Consider the following 16,718-nt stretch of genomic DNA (forward strand, 5'->3'; position numbering starts at 1 on the left):
GTGTGTGTGTGTGTGTGTGTGTGTGTGTGTGTGTGTGTGTGTGTGTGCACGCCTACTCGCATGTGTGTTTCTCCGTGTGTTTGGTTCTTGTGTGTGTGTTAAGGGTGTGGGGGGGGGGTTGAGCCTTTCACTTGGTCCAGTCCCTGTCACTCCCTGTGAATTAGATTGATGATAGGCGATGGCCGGGGCCACTAACTGGACCGGGGAGGCGGAGCCGCCTGGCACCCTGTTTGGAAGACCCCTTCACCTCTCAGCAGCGGCTGGCTGCGCTCCATCCCCCTAACAGTGTCCACAGGACTTTGAGCAGACACTCAGCACCACCTAATTTATGGCCCAACTAGCTTGTTACTGTCAGAGTCTCGCTGACCTAAATTTTGCTATTGACAAAAAGATGAAATGCTATTTGTTTGGCCTGACCTGTCTGCACCCTGTCCTCCCCCCCAACCTCTTGTTCCCCTTACATCCCCGGCAGAACTATCTCTTTCTCGCTTGGTTTCTATGAAACATCTTCTTTCTGTCTGTCTACCACCCCAATGTTATGTCTCATGTTATTTATTCTCCTCCTTCTTTCTATTCCTCTCCTCTCCTCTAATCTACCCTAATGTACTCTCTTCTTCTTCTCTCTTAACAGCTTTCTAAAGAACGTGAGCGTCTTCAGGCGATGATGGCCCACTTGCACATGCGGCCCTCGGAACCCAAGTCATCTCCCAAACCAGTGAGTGCATATTGCTCTGGCCACTGTTAACAGACTTGGCTGTGAATGAGGGCCCCCACACAGAAAATGAACAGTTTAACCACGCGGCAGTTGTGTGAGCGACGGAAGATGAAAGGGTGGGGGGGGGGGGGGGGGGGGGGGGGGGGGGGGGGGGGGTGGATGGGATTTGTGATTCAAAGTTCTATTTCATATCAGGTATTGTGCGACCGTGAGAGGACAATAGAGTTTGCAAGTGTATTAGATGGCAGTGGAGTCCTCGTGTAAAATACAGGGTCATTTCTTTGTGATGGATATAATAGCCAAAACAACCTGTTGGCTGCTGATGACTGTTTGGCTCGGTTGGCCGCAGCAGCACTCCAAAACGGAATGAGAGAGGAGAAGATATGTCATTTTAACAACAAACACCTGTAAATTACAGCTGAGTGGAGACGATGGTGCGGTGTTGACATAAATACCAGCAGTGCTGCTGAAATTGGCTGCAGAAAAGAAATGTCCAAGATTGTGAAAGGGGTCCTCGAAGAAGTAAAAAGATGTCATTTTCTTTCTCTCGCCTTTTACTTTTCGATGGAATGATTATGAATACATTTCCAAAACCAGTATTTGAATTTCATAAGATGATACATTTGAGCAAACATTATTTCTTTCCAGTTTTAGACGTTTTTTTTAAATACTTCAGAGCAAAACATTGTTAGCGTGTTTCTGCTGCTTAGTAAGTGCCTACTTTCAATGGAATAATTTTCCTCATCACCTCTCATCATAGAATGTAGATAATCACAAGATAGCATAATTATCCCATAATTCCATCAGGAATCAAACTCCCTTTTTCTTATTCAATCTCTCTCTCTCTCTCTCTCTCTCTCTCTCTCTCTCTCTCTCTCTCTCCCCTTCTGTAGCTTTTTTTTTTTTTAATCTTCAAAACTCCAGCAGCTTGGTTCCTTCTCGCCCAATAAAGAATTTGCAGCCTATAATCCACGCCTGAATATGAATGAATGATGCTAATGAAGTATTGCATTACATAAAGCACACATGAAAGAGCAGCTAATTGCATTTGATGGTGGGGGCAATTCAGACAGAATTCTTAAACGAACAGTTAAGTCCTCAGTTTTAAGGCTCCCCCGCTTTTTAAGATGACGATTTGGCGCGGCGAACAACATGCGTGTGTGTGTGTGTGGCAAAAGTGAACAGACATAACAAAAGAGAGATGGTTGTCGGATCTCAAATGACAGCATGGATTTACGCCCGGGACAATCACAGGTGCAGGATAGAAACAGCTGAGACATTTGATAAATATGAGTAGTCTGTGTTATAAATCCTATTTTTTCATTAGTGAAGCTCACGAATAACCAATGCCAGACGAATACAAGACACCAGCGCACTGTCTCCAATATGACCCCATTTATTCTCTGAATCGCACTTCATTAAATGCTACCTTTTGGCCATGCCATGGATGGTTGAGAATCAAAGTTAGCAAGGCTGCAAGTTCTGAATAATAATCTCTATCTCTCTCTCGCTCTCTCTCTCTCCCTCTCTCCCTCTCTCTCTCTCTCTCTCTCTCTCGCTCAACCTTGCGTGTATTCAGATGAGTGCGAGAGGTGGCAAAGTGTTCACTCCTCCATCCGTTTGACCGTATACAATTCTATTTAGCCAATAATAATGGGATAGCACACATGCAAACATGTCACGCTTGTTGCTGTGTCTCGTAGGTGAAGAGGCGGCATACAGGACAGGGAATTTTGAATTTAGTTTCCATATTTTGAGGTGTTTCCTGCCATACAGTATGTGAGTGTTTATCAAATTCTCTTTTGAGCAAAGTCATATTATATACATACACACACACACACACACACACTGTCATGACCTCAACCACTATGAAGTTGATGGCCATTTGCAAAAAGACTGACCATAATTAGTAGTTTTCTAAAAGCAATGTCCAGTACATGGCTGTAGTTCTTGTTTTATTTAGATGTTTTTGACTATTGGCTGTGTATATACATTCTGACCTATTGTGTTATTGTTTAATGTTATTGTCTAATGTTATGCACCACCCGCCATGACAAATTCCTTGTATGTGAAACATACTCTGGCAATAAACAGTTCTGATTCTGATTCTGATTCTGAAATGTAATAATAATACTTATATTAATAAACTTTATTCATACAGCACTCTTAACTGTGTTACAAAGTGCTTCACAAAAGGAAAGAAAACCAAACAAGATAAAATGAGAATAAGGCCAAAGGAAACGAAGACGGTAAATATCAGATAAATGGGAATAAAAACAGTATAAATCAAAAACTTTCACAAATAGATGTATATACTTTCTCAACTGTACTCAGTATATATGCAGCCAGCCCTGGTCCCAGCTCACTGTGTAGCAGCTCATTACAGCTAAGTGGGCATATAATTATCATCTGAAAACACACACACACATCCACTGGAGTCTCTCAAACTTGACATTTCATCGTATTTATCAACACATGCCACAAATGACCGCCGATACCTTCTCCTCAGCCTCGCTCCTCCATCTCTCCGCGCCTTCGCCCCCCCCCCCCCCATCCCCTTCCTTCTTTCAAGTCGCTTTTAATTCAAACTCTCGCATCGCATGCATTCCACTTGTAGACTCACAATTAAGGCAATTTGGTCTGAATATGTAACGATGTCATTACCATTCCAACCAAATTAGCGCAGAGACTAAAAGGTCAGTTAGGAATTTTCCAGTCGGTTAGAGCCTCTCACATGAGATTTGGGAAGCAGGCGCAAAAAGTGGTGGAAAAGCCGGACGATTAGCGAGCCCGGTTGGCATTCGTGCCAGAGGTGACTAACACTCTCTGGTCCCTGATGTTGAAGGAGTGGAGGAGACAAAGACAGAGTGAATGTGAGTGTGAGTCCATGCAGTATTTTTTTTTACTTAAAAGTGTCTTTTTTTTCTACCTTAGAGAAAGAACATGAACCTCTACTAATTGTTATACTTCCTCGTGAAGTCTCACTGGATGAGGGGGGATAAATCAACTATAACTGTTGTTTTATCAGATTTAGTCTCGTATGAATGAGCAATCAACCGGGTTTATCTAGCACGGTTATTACACTCTCTTGCTACACAATCCATTTACTGCTTCCAATTGTAAGAGCAGGATCTTCGGCCTAGTGGGCTCAGAGTCCCTGCCAATATCTACGACAACGGCGCCGCAACAGCAACTTCAGGGTTTCCCTTTCATACCAAAGTAGAACATAATGTGTCATGACTTTGGGTGGTGGTTCTGCACCTGGCTCGGATAACCCTTGTAGCCCGATTCGCACCAACAGCGAGCAAGATTTTTCACCAGCTCATTGCTCCAGTGTAGAAGGAGTACGGGTGATTGTAGTGGGGGAGATAGAGAAGGAGGGAGGGAGTGATAAATAGAGAGATAAAGAGAGATGGGGCTGGGATAACACGGAGGCTGATCGTTGGATAATCTTGAACAGCATGCTCTAATTAGAATTCTTATGATACAATTTGGTGGTTGTAATTAGTGGAGATGGGCTGGCTCCTCTCCACGAGCCTTGTCAGTGGAAACACAGCTGTGTTAGAGAGGAGGAGAGCAGACACTCTGCTCTGTCAGAGAAACCACGAAATAATGCCACCCTCTCTCTGTCTCCCTCTCTCTCTCTCTCTCTCCCTGCTGCTTGCATCTGTCTCGTTCTCACCCTCCGCCCGCGCTTTATCTTCCTCCAACCCCAGCTCAACTTGGTGTCCAGCGTCACCATGTCCAAGAACTTGCCCTCAGCATCGCCCCCCAACTTACCTCAGACACCCACCACGCCCACAGCACCTATCACACCCATGGCCGCCATGCCCCAGGTGCCATCAATACTGGGAGGAGCAAACGTCCCCAGTATGGGAGCCTTGCGCAGACGCCACTCGGACAAATACTCCATGCCTCTGTCGTCAGGTAGGACCAACTTCTCAGCACTGAACATGACACAGAAATACGATCATACGGGGCAGAAAGTTCACTGTCAAGCAAAGTTTTACAATATGCTTGATTGCATGTGAATCCTTAGAAAATAACAATATAAAGGTTTTGTGTTGTGAAATTCAACTCCTAAATTGCTTGAATATAATGTGAATTGAGCCACAGACTGCAGCATTAAGACCCTGAGCCTATTAGATGTTAATTTAGCTCAAATTCTCATTCTGTTTCGGCACATTTGACACATTTTGATTAAAATTTCAATTCAGAATTTGTTGACTTGAACACTTATTTTTTTCCTTTTTCAACGGAATTTCTATTATAATATAATGACATAGAAATTGCAAATTACCTCAACCCTGAACACTGTACTATTAATAGTACTCAACCCATAATTGCGTTGCAGTGCTTTTTTTTTTTTTGCACACATAGACATGCACGTGCATACACACACACACACACACGTACACTGACATAAACACACACACAACCACATAGGCTTGTTGGTCTTAGCAATGTGAGACGTCTGGTGGGTTTATAAAAGCAAGCCTGTGTTTAATCACTCTATATGTAAATAGACAAGAACTTCCTCTGTGCATAAATATTACATGAATGTTAATTAAGTTCAAATAATGGTGGAAAAATACAATATTTATTACATTAAGACATTCCGTGTATTAAGCTTAGCATTTTAAACGGTCCATCTTTGATGTTGATATTTACTCTCTCTGTGTTTAGTGTGGGGACGTATAAATTATTCAACTTCACCCTAACTAACTACACGGATCTCATTTTATGAACGTATGAGTGTTTAAGATCTCTCGCGAGAGAGATTAATTAAAAATGCATTTTGTTAGACATAGGAAATGCTGATTTGATGTGCCCCCTCCAACCCCCCTCCCACCCCACCCTCTTTTTCTCACCATTCTCTCTCCCCCCCTTTTAATTTGATGTAACCTTGGGTAAATTCAATACCTAAAGGACTAAAATTTTACCCAATTATTTCAGGTGGTGACACAGTATTTATTTTTCCAGAGATTGCCCCAAACTACGAGTTTTATAAGAACGCAGATGTCAGACCGCCATTTACTTATGCAACCCTCATAAGACAGGTGAGTGGGAAATAAATTAACTTTGCCTGATTAGATTAAAATTAATTGCTGCATGAATCATGGCAGCTTTCTCAATCCGGTGGTGTGTGTGTGTGTGTGTGTGTGTGTGTGTGTGTGTGTGTGTGTGTGTGTGTGCGCGTGTGTGCGTGTGTGCGCGTCAGTTACGTGGTCTCGTTAGTAAACCATTATTTGATGTCATCTCATTTCAGGCTATCATGGACTCTGCCGACATGCAGTTAACGCTTAATGAAATCTACAGCTGGTTCACGCGCACGTTCGCCTACTTCAGACGCAATGCTGCAACTTGGAAGGTAACCCGAATGTACCCTCAGCCCACGATGCAGCCCTCCACCTCCACCTAGCTATGCCCTTTCACTCGTCTTCCTCCCGCTGAAGTCAAAAACCAAACCTTAAGAAAGGACATATTTACCCAGCGCCCCGAGCGATTAATACTCCTCTCCCCTTCTTCCTCACCTCTCTCTTGAATAGAGGCCGTTGTTCCTCTTATTTATTTGTTCCTTCATTCCGCCTTTTCTGCTCGGAGATGACAGTTGAAGGAATTATTCTGCCTTAGCTATCGTTTTCCTAATTTGGGTGCAATTAATAGCGGAGGCTCGCGTGTTCGAGAGGAGAGCGCTGTGATGCACTAATTATACAGCAGCCACTCCATCATCAGCACCTTTTGTTAAGAGAGACACCCCACCTCCTAGTCCTGAAACCACCTTCTCCCGCATATCATTGGTGAATTAGTAAGAAAGATGGCTGTTTGCCTGTTAACCAGCTCTCGGCTGTGTGAAGGGTGTAGGCTCATGGGAACTCACATGTACACAAACGCGTAAACTGTGTCTGAGAGTGGGTTTAAGGGTGTGGAACTAAAGACAGGGAGGAAAGTGAGAATTGGCCTGTCATGGAGGTAGCACTCCTTATTTACCCACACAAAGGGCCCATTTGTATATGTGTCCCTACAACTTTATTCTCCTGTCTTCCTCCACAGAGATAATAAAAAACAAGTCTTTCCTGCAGCACATGTTTTAACCAGAAGTGTGTCTGCCTGCTGATAAAGAAAGCCTCGCTGAGCGTCAGTGTTTTGTCCCCGTGGCCCCTGCGCGTCATTCGTTAGCCGCCTTTAGCCTTTGTGGCTGAACGGAGGACTGGAGGGAAAACCCCGACCACAGCCGCTCATCAGTATGCAAGACGTGGCGCGGCACTAGATTTAGCAAAGTGAATTAATTTGGATTTGGGATGCAAATGAGCACATGGGCTTGTGATCACCAATTCAGGAGGGCATGCAAAAAGATCGGTGCCCTTTTCCAGTTTGTTAGGTACAGTGCGCGCCATGTTTTGCTGCGTAGTTATGTTATGACAAGATATGTTCTCAGAGGTTTTTTGTGGCTGTTGTTTGCTGCACACCATCTCAAATGTTTAGTTTTTTTTCTTGCTTTCCTCTGTTCCCCGTGATAAAATAGCAATGATACCACAATGACATTAGAAATACCTCGTCTCCTGGCTCGCACAATAACCAAAGGTGATCTATTGACATCCACATCTCCACAATTCCCTTTGTAAGCATTAGTGGGGATGATCAGCGTTTTGGGCTTGTCATTAACGGACCAAAATTTTTTTTTTTTTAAAAGAGAGAAGAAGAAAAGAAAGACTGAAATGAAAGGTAGTTTAATATCTCAGCTTGGTCTCAACAGCTCAAAAGAACGACCCCCCCCCCCCCTTTCCTCTTTCTCTCTTTTCCTCTCACCCAGAAGCTTATTAGTTCTAACTATATAGCATGCATAATAAAACTGCTCATTTGCTCATTAATATTAAAATTATCATATTCAGAGCCATGGGCATTAAGATCAATCAAATCCTGGGATTTTCAGGTCAGATGCGAGATCTGCTTATGAGTTTTTTTTCCCTTTTTCTTGGAGAAAGAGCAGTACACACTGAGCTAAGGCAGATGATAAATATGAGAGGCAGGGATATTAAAGCCAAGGTTATTATTTGTAGAGTCTGATGCATGTTTTAATTATGGTCGTATGGTCATATTCATTTAAGAGGGCCTTTTTTTCAATAGGTTTTCCTTATTTTGTAATTAATGAAAACACCTTACTGGTTTATTGTATGAAAGATTTATACTGCTTTAATTTAAACACAGCTTTTCATAATACATTGGAGAGGTAAAGTGTCATTCAAGCATGTATTCAACACCCGATGTGACACCACATGGAGAATATTTGGATGTATAGATGTCAGATACAGTTCACCTTAATCCTCCTTATTCTTTCAGGCCCCCACACACACACACACACACACACACACACACACACTGACACAAGGGCCTCCTGATGACTGTCTTTTTTCTTGCAATACTGTCATCTTTTAAGCGATGTGTCCATTAAGAGAAATGCTTTTCTGGAGCAGAAAGGGTTACTGACATCACCATTATCAAGGCCGGCATTACCACTTCTGTCACCACCATAAGCCATTCGCTATGCTGATTACCTCCTTTTAGCCTACTTACTCTGATTGATATGTACTGTGTGCAGGACTGGTAAGAGCATTCGCTCTCACTCAATTTTTACTAATTAAATCAATGGTGCGTGAATGTTAAGAATTTCTTCAAAATGCAAAAAAATCAATTTCCAAGCCTTCTTTTTTTCTTTTCTTGATGCTTAATGAATGAATGCGACTCATTTTACCTCATCCCTCTGACCTGCGTGTCACGTCTCTCTGCAGAACGCTGTTCGCCACAACCTCAGTCTGCACAAGTGCTTCGTGCGCGTGGAGAACGTGAAGGGGGCGGTGTGGACGGTAGATGAGATGGAGTACCAGAAACGCAGGTCGCAGAAGATCACAGGGTACGAATCCTGTCACCTCTCCTTAGATCTAGATCTGAAGGGCAACGACATGTAGAGGATCAGAGGGCCCAAATTCAGTCCTCTTCTTGGAAACGCACCCTCTCTCCGCCTGCTTTTTCTGTCCAGTTATTTCTTACTTCTTAATCACATGGACTGTTTCGTCTTTCTGCTGTGCAATTTGTTCTTTAGCGACTAATATTAGATATATTTTCGCAACATTATTACGAACAAGGCAAGTTACAGGTTGAACTCATTTCTTTTTTTTGTTTGGATGTATCCAGAAGCCCTTCACTTGTCAAGAACCTGCCCTCCAGTCTTGGCTATGGAAGTGCACTAAACGCCAGCTTACAGGTATGAACCGAAAGCTCTGACTCACCAGCTGCCTGTTTGTTTGACTGACAGGCAAGACTACTGCCTGACTGATTGACGGAATGTGTGACTTGAATGAGCATGGTTACCGTGAACAATAGGGCTCCACATTAGGACACACACACACACATAAGAGAAAGCAGGTTCTTTTTGTCCTTATTCTCAGGTTTCTGTATCTCTTCTCTTACACCTTTCCTCTCTCTCTGTCTTTCTCTCTCCTTCTCCTCCTCTCTTCTTCCTGTACACCGTCAGACTCAGAAGGCCACCCTGTGGTCGAATAAGGAAGCAACTCTCCCCCCCCCCCCCCCCCCCCCCTTCTTTCTTTCCGTCCTTTTCCCCCCTTCTTTTTGCTGTGGCAGCCACCCTAGATTGATAGTGGCATGTGCAAATGCAAGGGCATGTGCATTAATATTTATCTAAGCTGTCATAAATGATTTGGCTTCATAGGGTACACCGGCGAAGGTGCTCATGGCAAAAACTTTAAAAATTTAATCACTGTATATAACTTTAATGCGCAGCAGGCGAAAGTGTCAGGAGTTTTTTATTATTTTGAGGTAAGGTTTTGGGGGAGTTTTTTTTAATAGCCACACCACACAAGGGCATATGAATGGCAGCTGGGGGGGAGGTAGTTGTCAGCAAGGTGTCACATGGGGGGAAAATAGCCAGCAACAGAGTAGAACAACTTGAGCATGAGACAACTATGTTTTAATAATTACTATGTTAAATCTTACCATTCTCTCTAGCTGCCATATCCTCCTCTTGTATCGATCTTCATGCTTCCCCTCTCTCCCTCCACACGCCTCACCTGCCCCCGACCCTTTACACTTCTGAACTCTCTCATCCCTTTTGACATGGCTACGCCCACATATCCTTCCTCCATCTTCCTCCAAACTCTAATCCTCAATATGCCTTCTCCATTTCCCTCCCTCCTGCAGGCTGCCCTGGCTGAGACCTCCCTGCTGGGGACCCCCGGCTTCATGAACAGCGGCTCCAACGGCCCGATGGGCGGCAGCTGCCATGGCCTCCTGGGCGGAGATCCGTCCATCCTGACGGGCTTGAGTCCACCCGGACTGTTGGGCGGAAGTCCGCACGGAATGTTGGGCGGGAGTCCGCATGGACTGCTGGGTGGCAGCCCCCCAGGTATGCTGAGCGGCAGCCCCCCCAACCTGTTGCACTCTGCCCACGATGGTTTCAACGGCTCACTCGACCACCTGGACACCAACGGACACGGCAGCCCCGGATACTCCCCACCAGTACACATGTGAGTTCCAACAGATTACTCCTGCAACCGATACTCCATCCAAGCATGAATGCAAAAGATAACTACTGTTTTTATTTTTATTTTTTTTAAACAATGTATTGCTGTTCATTTGATTATCATAAAAAAAACAGTAGTCAAGTGAAAACAAGAATGTAAACCATCATTATCCTTTAACCCAGAATCCCTTCTTGAGATAATTGTGTCACACATCTTTTCACACATTTTTTTACGAGTACCTATTTGAGAATGCAAGCACATGTTCAACCACCCACCTCCACTCCTACACTCGCTGTCCTTATGCCCTTTGTTAGTTTAATTGCTTGATATTTAACCCACAGTACCAGTATGTTCTTCAGTATGCCATGACCCCGGGGGCAAGGTTCAGTTTCCAGTATCTTATCGTATCAGACTTCTCTCTCTGTCTCTGCTTTGGTTTTATTTTAATGGCATTGTGCTAATACCTGAGGTGAGCCTGACGCTTTGGATAACAGTTGGTTCAAACTCTATAAATAGGCTCTATTACACATTCATCTTTAATTACACCACCGTCTGCATTATAGGGTTTTAGCTGCTATGTTTTATGCAAGACTGTTCCTATTAATATTGAAGTGTAATTACTTTAAAAATCTCTCCTTTTTCCCCCCATCTCTGTTTTAATGGAGCTGAGAGAGAAAGAGAGTGTTTTTAAAAAAAAAAATGAATCTCATGCGAGTTTCAGGAAATGTCTGAAACAACCTGAGCGGGCCATGTCCCTCGCTGTGGTGGAAGCAGCATGCAGGGAAACACACACACACTCACCAGGCACACATGAGACAAACAGAAATCGCACATTAATGATTCTCATCCACTGCCCATCAAAGCCCATGTTGCAAAGTCGGGCGACATTAGCTAACCACTTCTGTAATGGTTAAAGGGTGCACTCGTGCTGCATGCCTCTCTCCGAGTGTGTCTGTGAGAACAGAAAAAAGAAGTGTTTGGTTAGCCCTACCAGACATCTATACGTTAATCTATTTGGACGTGTTTACCCCTCTCTGAAATGGGGTGTTAAGTGGAGCAAATCTGCCCAGGCTCGAGACAGAATCCCAGTGTTACCACTCCCCCAGGTCATTTAACTTTTAGTAACCGGACGGCATTGGCTTTCTCTTTCTTGCTTTGCTCTCTCTGCTCTCTGGCCACGCTGCCTTGACACTGACATGAGTGGCTGTGGAGGATGAGATGCATTCATCCATCCCTCCCTCCCTCCATCACCGCCTGCCTTTACACAGCCACGACAACCTCAAAATGGAAGAAATGTGTTTTTCACGACTGGCTTTTCCAGGATGTTGTTTAAATAATGGAGTGGCTTGTAGCACTAAACTAAATAGCACATCACCTTGAAGGCCTTTCTCAGGAGAGTGACTCCTCAGCCCAACCAAGTCAATCCAACAATTAGACAAACCTCTCCTTCCCCGCAACGGCTGAAGGTTAATGCTATCTGCTTAACCACAAACCAGATCGCCCCAGGCCATGCTGGATGTGTATGTGTGTTTGCGCTCGTGCATGCATGTGCAGTACACTCATGTAGACCCTAAGGGGTGAAGCTTAAAAGAAGTAGTACTGTATACCAGGAGAGACTCTGCAACTGTTAAATCAGCGTGAGCGCATTAGCAACTCCACACCAAATGAGAATGACCGGAGTGGGGCATTTATTCCTAGAAACCAACTTCCGGCTGGAGTCAAATAAAAGCAAATCAAATCTACGTAATATCACTCTATTTCATCGGCCGCGTCTTGTGCTGTCACATCAAATTGTTTGGTGTTAGTTAATGAATCACAGTGAGGTGTTATGAATATATTTCGTTGCCCCCCCCCTCAGTCCTCACCGCCTCCCTTTACTGCCCCCACTCCCCTCGTCCTCCCCCACTACACCACACCACCTCTCCTGTCCCCCAACCTACCATTAGGCCCGTGGACTAACGACCTTATTTGCATCCCTGACATACCTCTGCATGATTGCTGGTGCTAATCTCCAATTGATGTGAGAGCAGGCATCTCGAAAGCACGCACACACAAACGCGGAGCACGACGTATTTATTACACCGCAAAGTCCGGCGTTTACTCCTGAGCGACTCAGTAATGGCAGCCAGCCATTAAGTACTAAATGGCTCATCCACATATTTTAATAAAGTGTCAGAAAGCTCAGGCCTGTGAATATGGTCCTGCATATTTTTCTTCAAAGCCACACAAAACAGCTCATGAGCTGCATATTCGAATAACGGAGGAGATCTTTGGTACGCAGTGTATAAACGTTAATACATGGTGTATAGCACATTATGATGTGGTAGTAAACAGATTAGTGTTTTATTAAAGTATTTGTTGACAACTTTAACTCCTCCTGTGGGCACCCATCATTTGAGGGTGGTGTATAAATGCAATAAATGACAATACAGTAAATATTTGTATTTTTTAACAAATACTGTGGCTGGAATAATCACTTAAAAATGCCCTTCTAGTTGGTACAATCACATTATACTGTATTATAAAGCCTTTATTATAAACAATAATACTAAAGGGTTTACAAGATGCTGCGTATGAATCCTGACTAAAGGGAATTAAAGTTTTAAAATGTACCTTTATCCTTAACGATTTTATCATTGAACAAATATTTCAATGTGTCATCTTTTAGTCTGTAGATATATGCCCAAAAGTCCCAAACTCAATTTACTGTTATAATAAGTAGTATTTAAAAAGGCTGGAGAATAAATATTGAATCTGTTGTTGATACATTTTTTTTTCAATGACTTACATAAAAGAACAAAAATGAGTATGTTTGGATTTTACTGTATTTCACAAAACAACGACAGACTTGAATTTCCTGCTTAATAGAAATGAGTCTTTTCATTCTGTGGGCTTGGTAGTTTCGGGTCACAGTGTTTCTGTTTGTGTGTTTTCTTTTCCCTCTCGCTGCCTCCATGAATGAGGGGCAGAAACAGAAATATTCATCGGTCCACTTGTATCCTGCTAAGATCAGCCTCTTCTTTTCATCCCGCCACATCAGAATATTAATTTACAGTGTTTGGTTTGAATATTAAAGTCATCTGTACCTTTTAAAATTCTCTTCAAAATTCAAAACCCCTCTCCCCCGCCCCCCCTTCCACTGATGAAGGCAACCCAGGAGAGAGGCTATGAGACGCGTCCTAACGCACCACCACTTGATAAGTCCCCCTCTCTCTCCACTCCCCTCTTTCATAGTCCAGGGGGATTTTCTGATGCATCCGATGCGTCAGAAATAATTAGGTTTTGTCAGATTTATCATCGTGGCACAAACCCCTCTCCCCATCTAGGGCCCCAGATCATGTTATGCCTTGTTTGTGTGTGACAGCATTATTATTCTTTTTTTACTCGCCCAACACTTTTTTTTCCGCCCACTCCTCTGTTGTTCTGAGGGGAGCGGCGTCCTGCTCGCAGCGCCGCCGCTGCTGCTTCCTGCCCGGCGCTTATTGACAGTGGCTAAAGATATTCATCCATTTAGAGTTAAAAACATGTATCATGGTGTCCGAGCCAACTGCCGGGGCTGAAGTTGATTAATGGCAGAACCTAGCTGCCGGTTTTTCCTCTTGAGGAGCGACATGCACAGCCCCTGCATATTAACGAGTGGCTGCGCTTTCTATTAACTAGATAAAAAAGCCTCTCCTCTGCCTTTGCTCCAGGGGGCTTAGGGATGAGAAATTCTCCATTATTTATCATGTGGCCTGTTTTTTTTTTTCTCCCCCTTTTTTCCTTTTTCATGTATTTCAACCTGGTGTCATCAGTAAACTTTTAAATGCCAAACATGTCTGGAACATCACAGCTTATCGGCCTTACAGGGCCATGTTTTTCATGCAATTTTCATGCGCTTACTTACAGTAGACGTGAGCCATCATGTCGAATTAGTGTCTCGCAAACAACACGGTTGTTACTTTCACTAGATGATGCATGTAATGGCTGCTATCTGCCTGTTTTCTGATACAACAAAATATGTATCTGTGAGCTGAACACCACATTGTGTATTCCATGTGCAGGAAAGGGGCTTAATGACCAGAAACCCTTTCTCTCTTTTAAATAATCTATAACGGTAACAATTAGCTTTTCTTTATTTTCTTGCTCTCTTAACTGCTAACAGCTGTACATTTAGCAGGTAATTCAAAATGACATCAATGAGGTCAAAAAAGTGCTATTGGCTGCAGAAAATGTCCCATAAAACATATGAAAATCTAACATTTCTCGTCGATGTGATTGTGTCAATAGGCTTCCCATTCACGTGAAGGAGGAGCCACTTAACATGGATGAAGATGACTGTCCGATGTCACTGGTGACGACAGCCAATCACAGTCCAGAGCTGGACGACGACCGGGAGCTGGAGGAAGGGAACTTATCAGACGACCTGGAGTGACTAGGATGCAGTTTTTGGTCAACATGTCCCTTCACCCAGCCGCACTGTTTCTCTCACACAAACCCTCTGCAAGACTCCAAACCACTCCACAGTCCAAGCAACCACAGCTGACTCTCTCTTTGTCTCTCTCACCACTGGGACTATTTATTGAGCATGCATCCGGATGGAGACCGGTCCGAAGGAACTCTTTGTTGCAGCCCTTTGGGATCCCCCACACATGACAGGCATGAGATGTCTGATTAGAATTAACTCTTTGAGACCTATTTCATTAGACAAGGCGTAGCCACACACAGTACAAGGATGATGGACTCATGGATGGGGGGGGGAAACATGAAACAAATGAGCAAATCATGTTCCGTTGAAAGCTAGCGGCCTCATATACTGCCAAAAAGGAAGACGTTTTATGTTTGTGAATAATCCAACCCCCCCAGTAGTTGTTCATGTCTAGAGACAATTGCTGGTTCAATTCAAGTTGTTGCTCTGTTATGATTTGCACAGGAGTAGTCTCAGAAATTTGTGTCACTGCCTGTATGTTGCTACTATAATGAAAACCAGTATATTATTTTTAGCTTCTTTTTTTTTTTTTTTTTAACCATCGTTAATTTCAAAATCTGATTTATAGACACCAACAACTGTAAATGCCATTCCCTGAATCACACCAGTCATGGAAACGCGGTACCAAGACTGTTGTTGCAGCTGTCCAGAAAAAATAGTGAAAAAAAAAAGGAAAGAAAAGTTGGCTTCCAGTCTATTATCTGTTTGTGATTAAAAGTAAAAAAAACAAAAAAAACAACTGGAAATCAAGTTGGGGGAAATAGTAGTTTGTATAAAGCACCATTTACAAAAACCAATGCATTTCCGCATAATTTTCTTCTTGCTGTTCTCCTTACCTCCTCGTTCTAAAGCTTTGTCTACCTGCAAACAGTCACAGGCAACAGCTAGAAACCAAAGCCAACACTAGCAATGGCCAATAGCTTATAGACAGAAGCCACCAAACTCCTCTTGGTCCGTCTTCTGTGACTTTAAACTAGTACAAAGAGAAGCTTTTGTTTCCGCAAACTACCTTCGAATAACCTCTGGGATTGTTTCATTTAGCCCTATACAAAGATGATCACGAGATGGAGAGGGGGGGGGGAAGTAAATGCTGATTTTGATGTGTAATTTGATAACTCATTCAACGTCCACTTTGGAGATTTTCTGCCAGACGTACTGTAGGTAAAAAAAAAAAGGTGATGTGATATTTGAACTGCAGGCATTTTTTTGTGATTTGACTGGTAGAGAGCAGCTAACTGTAAAAGTGGATCCTGACCAAAACAAAACATTTGTGTATTCAATGGAAGTGCAGAAACATTGTGTTGTTGTGAAGTTTCTTTTCTTTTTCTATTTTAATTTGTTTTACTTTGTTTAATGCATAACACATCACACGTCATTGTTTTTATTTTTTGTTTTACGTTCTTTTATTTCTGACCTGGTGAATATGTAATGTTCTAAGTGGGACTGTCAAAATAATGTCACGTCTTATTTCCGTGGCGGTTTTTGTTTCCCCCGAGCTGCGTCGAAAACCGAAACTGAAAACATCGCTAACCAAACATGAAAAAATATCTAGTGAAGCCAAAAAGTCATAATTTCAAGCTGATATGAAATGGCTCGGTTACCATGTGAAAGCAAATAACAATAGCCATTGCAGAGGAGGATATCGAAGGTGAAAGTGAACCTTTTCTAGCTGATATTTGCTTTAACGTCATCAAGTACTCGTCGTGTGGTTCACAGCTTCTAAACTATACAGATGCAACTGGTGTAAAGCGCTGATGTACTCTGTATAGGTAACCAGCTTTTTATAACACACTTGTGTATTTAAAGAGAAGTAGTTCACCTGGAGACTACAGTCCCATCCTTTCCCTCACGGCTAATGTCATCTAGAAAAGTGTTGTTGCTTTAATGGTCATTTCTGTTTTCAGTAAACCAAAGTTACACAAAATTCTGCCTCCTCTTGTATGGGATAACAAAATGCTAAAACAACCACACACACACACCCTGTCAGAGACTAGCA

The 16,718-nt window shown here is 43.1% G+C and overlaps 1 protein-coding gene across 4 annotated transcripts in view; it reads left to right on the forward strand.

The window, feature by feature from the left end:
* Window positions 1-16,047, forward strand: part of foxp2 (forkhead box P2) — a 95,015-nt gene extending 78,968 nt beyond the window's left edge. For 2 of the 4 annotated variants that reach the window (XM_031865821.1, XM_031865819.1), the window contains 8 exons: window positions 632-715; window positions 4,432-4,642; window positions 5,672-5,775; window positions 5,985-6,086; window positions 8,506-8,627; window positions 8,909-8,978; window positions 9,932-10,257; window positions 14,524-16,047. In XM_031865821.1, coding sequence (XP_031721681.1) covers window positions 632-715; window positions 4,432-4,642; window positions 5,672-5,775; window positions 5,985-6,086; window positions 8,506-8,627; window positions 8,909-8,978; window positions 9,932-10,257; window positions 14,524-14,668 — 1,164 coding nt within the window. In that variant the 3' untranslated portion in view covers window positions 14,669-16,047. The remainder of the gene's footprint in view (window positions 1-631; window positions 716-4,431; window positions 4,643-5,671; window positions 5,776-5,984; window positions 6,087-8,505; window positions 8,628-8,908; window positions 8,979-9,931; window positions 10,258-14,523) is intronic. The other 2 variants (XM_031865822.1, XM_031865820.1) reach the window with 1 other exon arrangement.
* Window positions 16,048-16,718: the final 671 nt, after the last annotated feature.

The sequence above is a fragment of the Anarrhichthys ocellatus genome, unplaced genomic scaffold (assembly GCF_004355925.1).
Source record: "Anarrhichthys ocellatus isolate YVR2014 unplaced genomic scaffold, GSC_Weel_1.0 scaffold33, whole genome shotgun sequence".
Taxonomy (NCBI): domain Eukaryota; kingdom Metazoa; phylum Chordata; class Actinopteri; order Perciformes; family Anarhichadidae; genus Anarrhichthys; species Anarrhichthys ocellatus.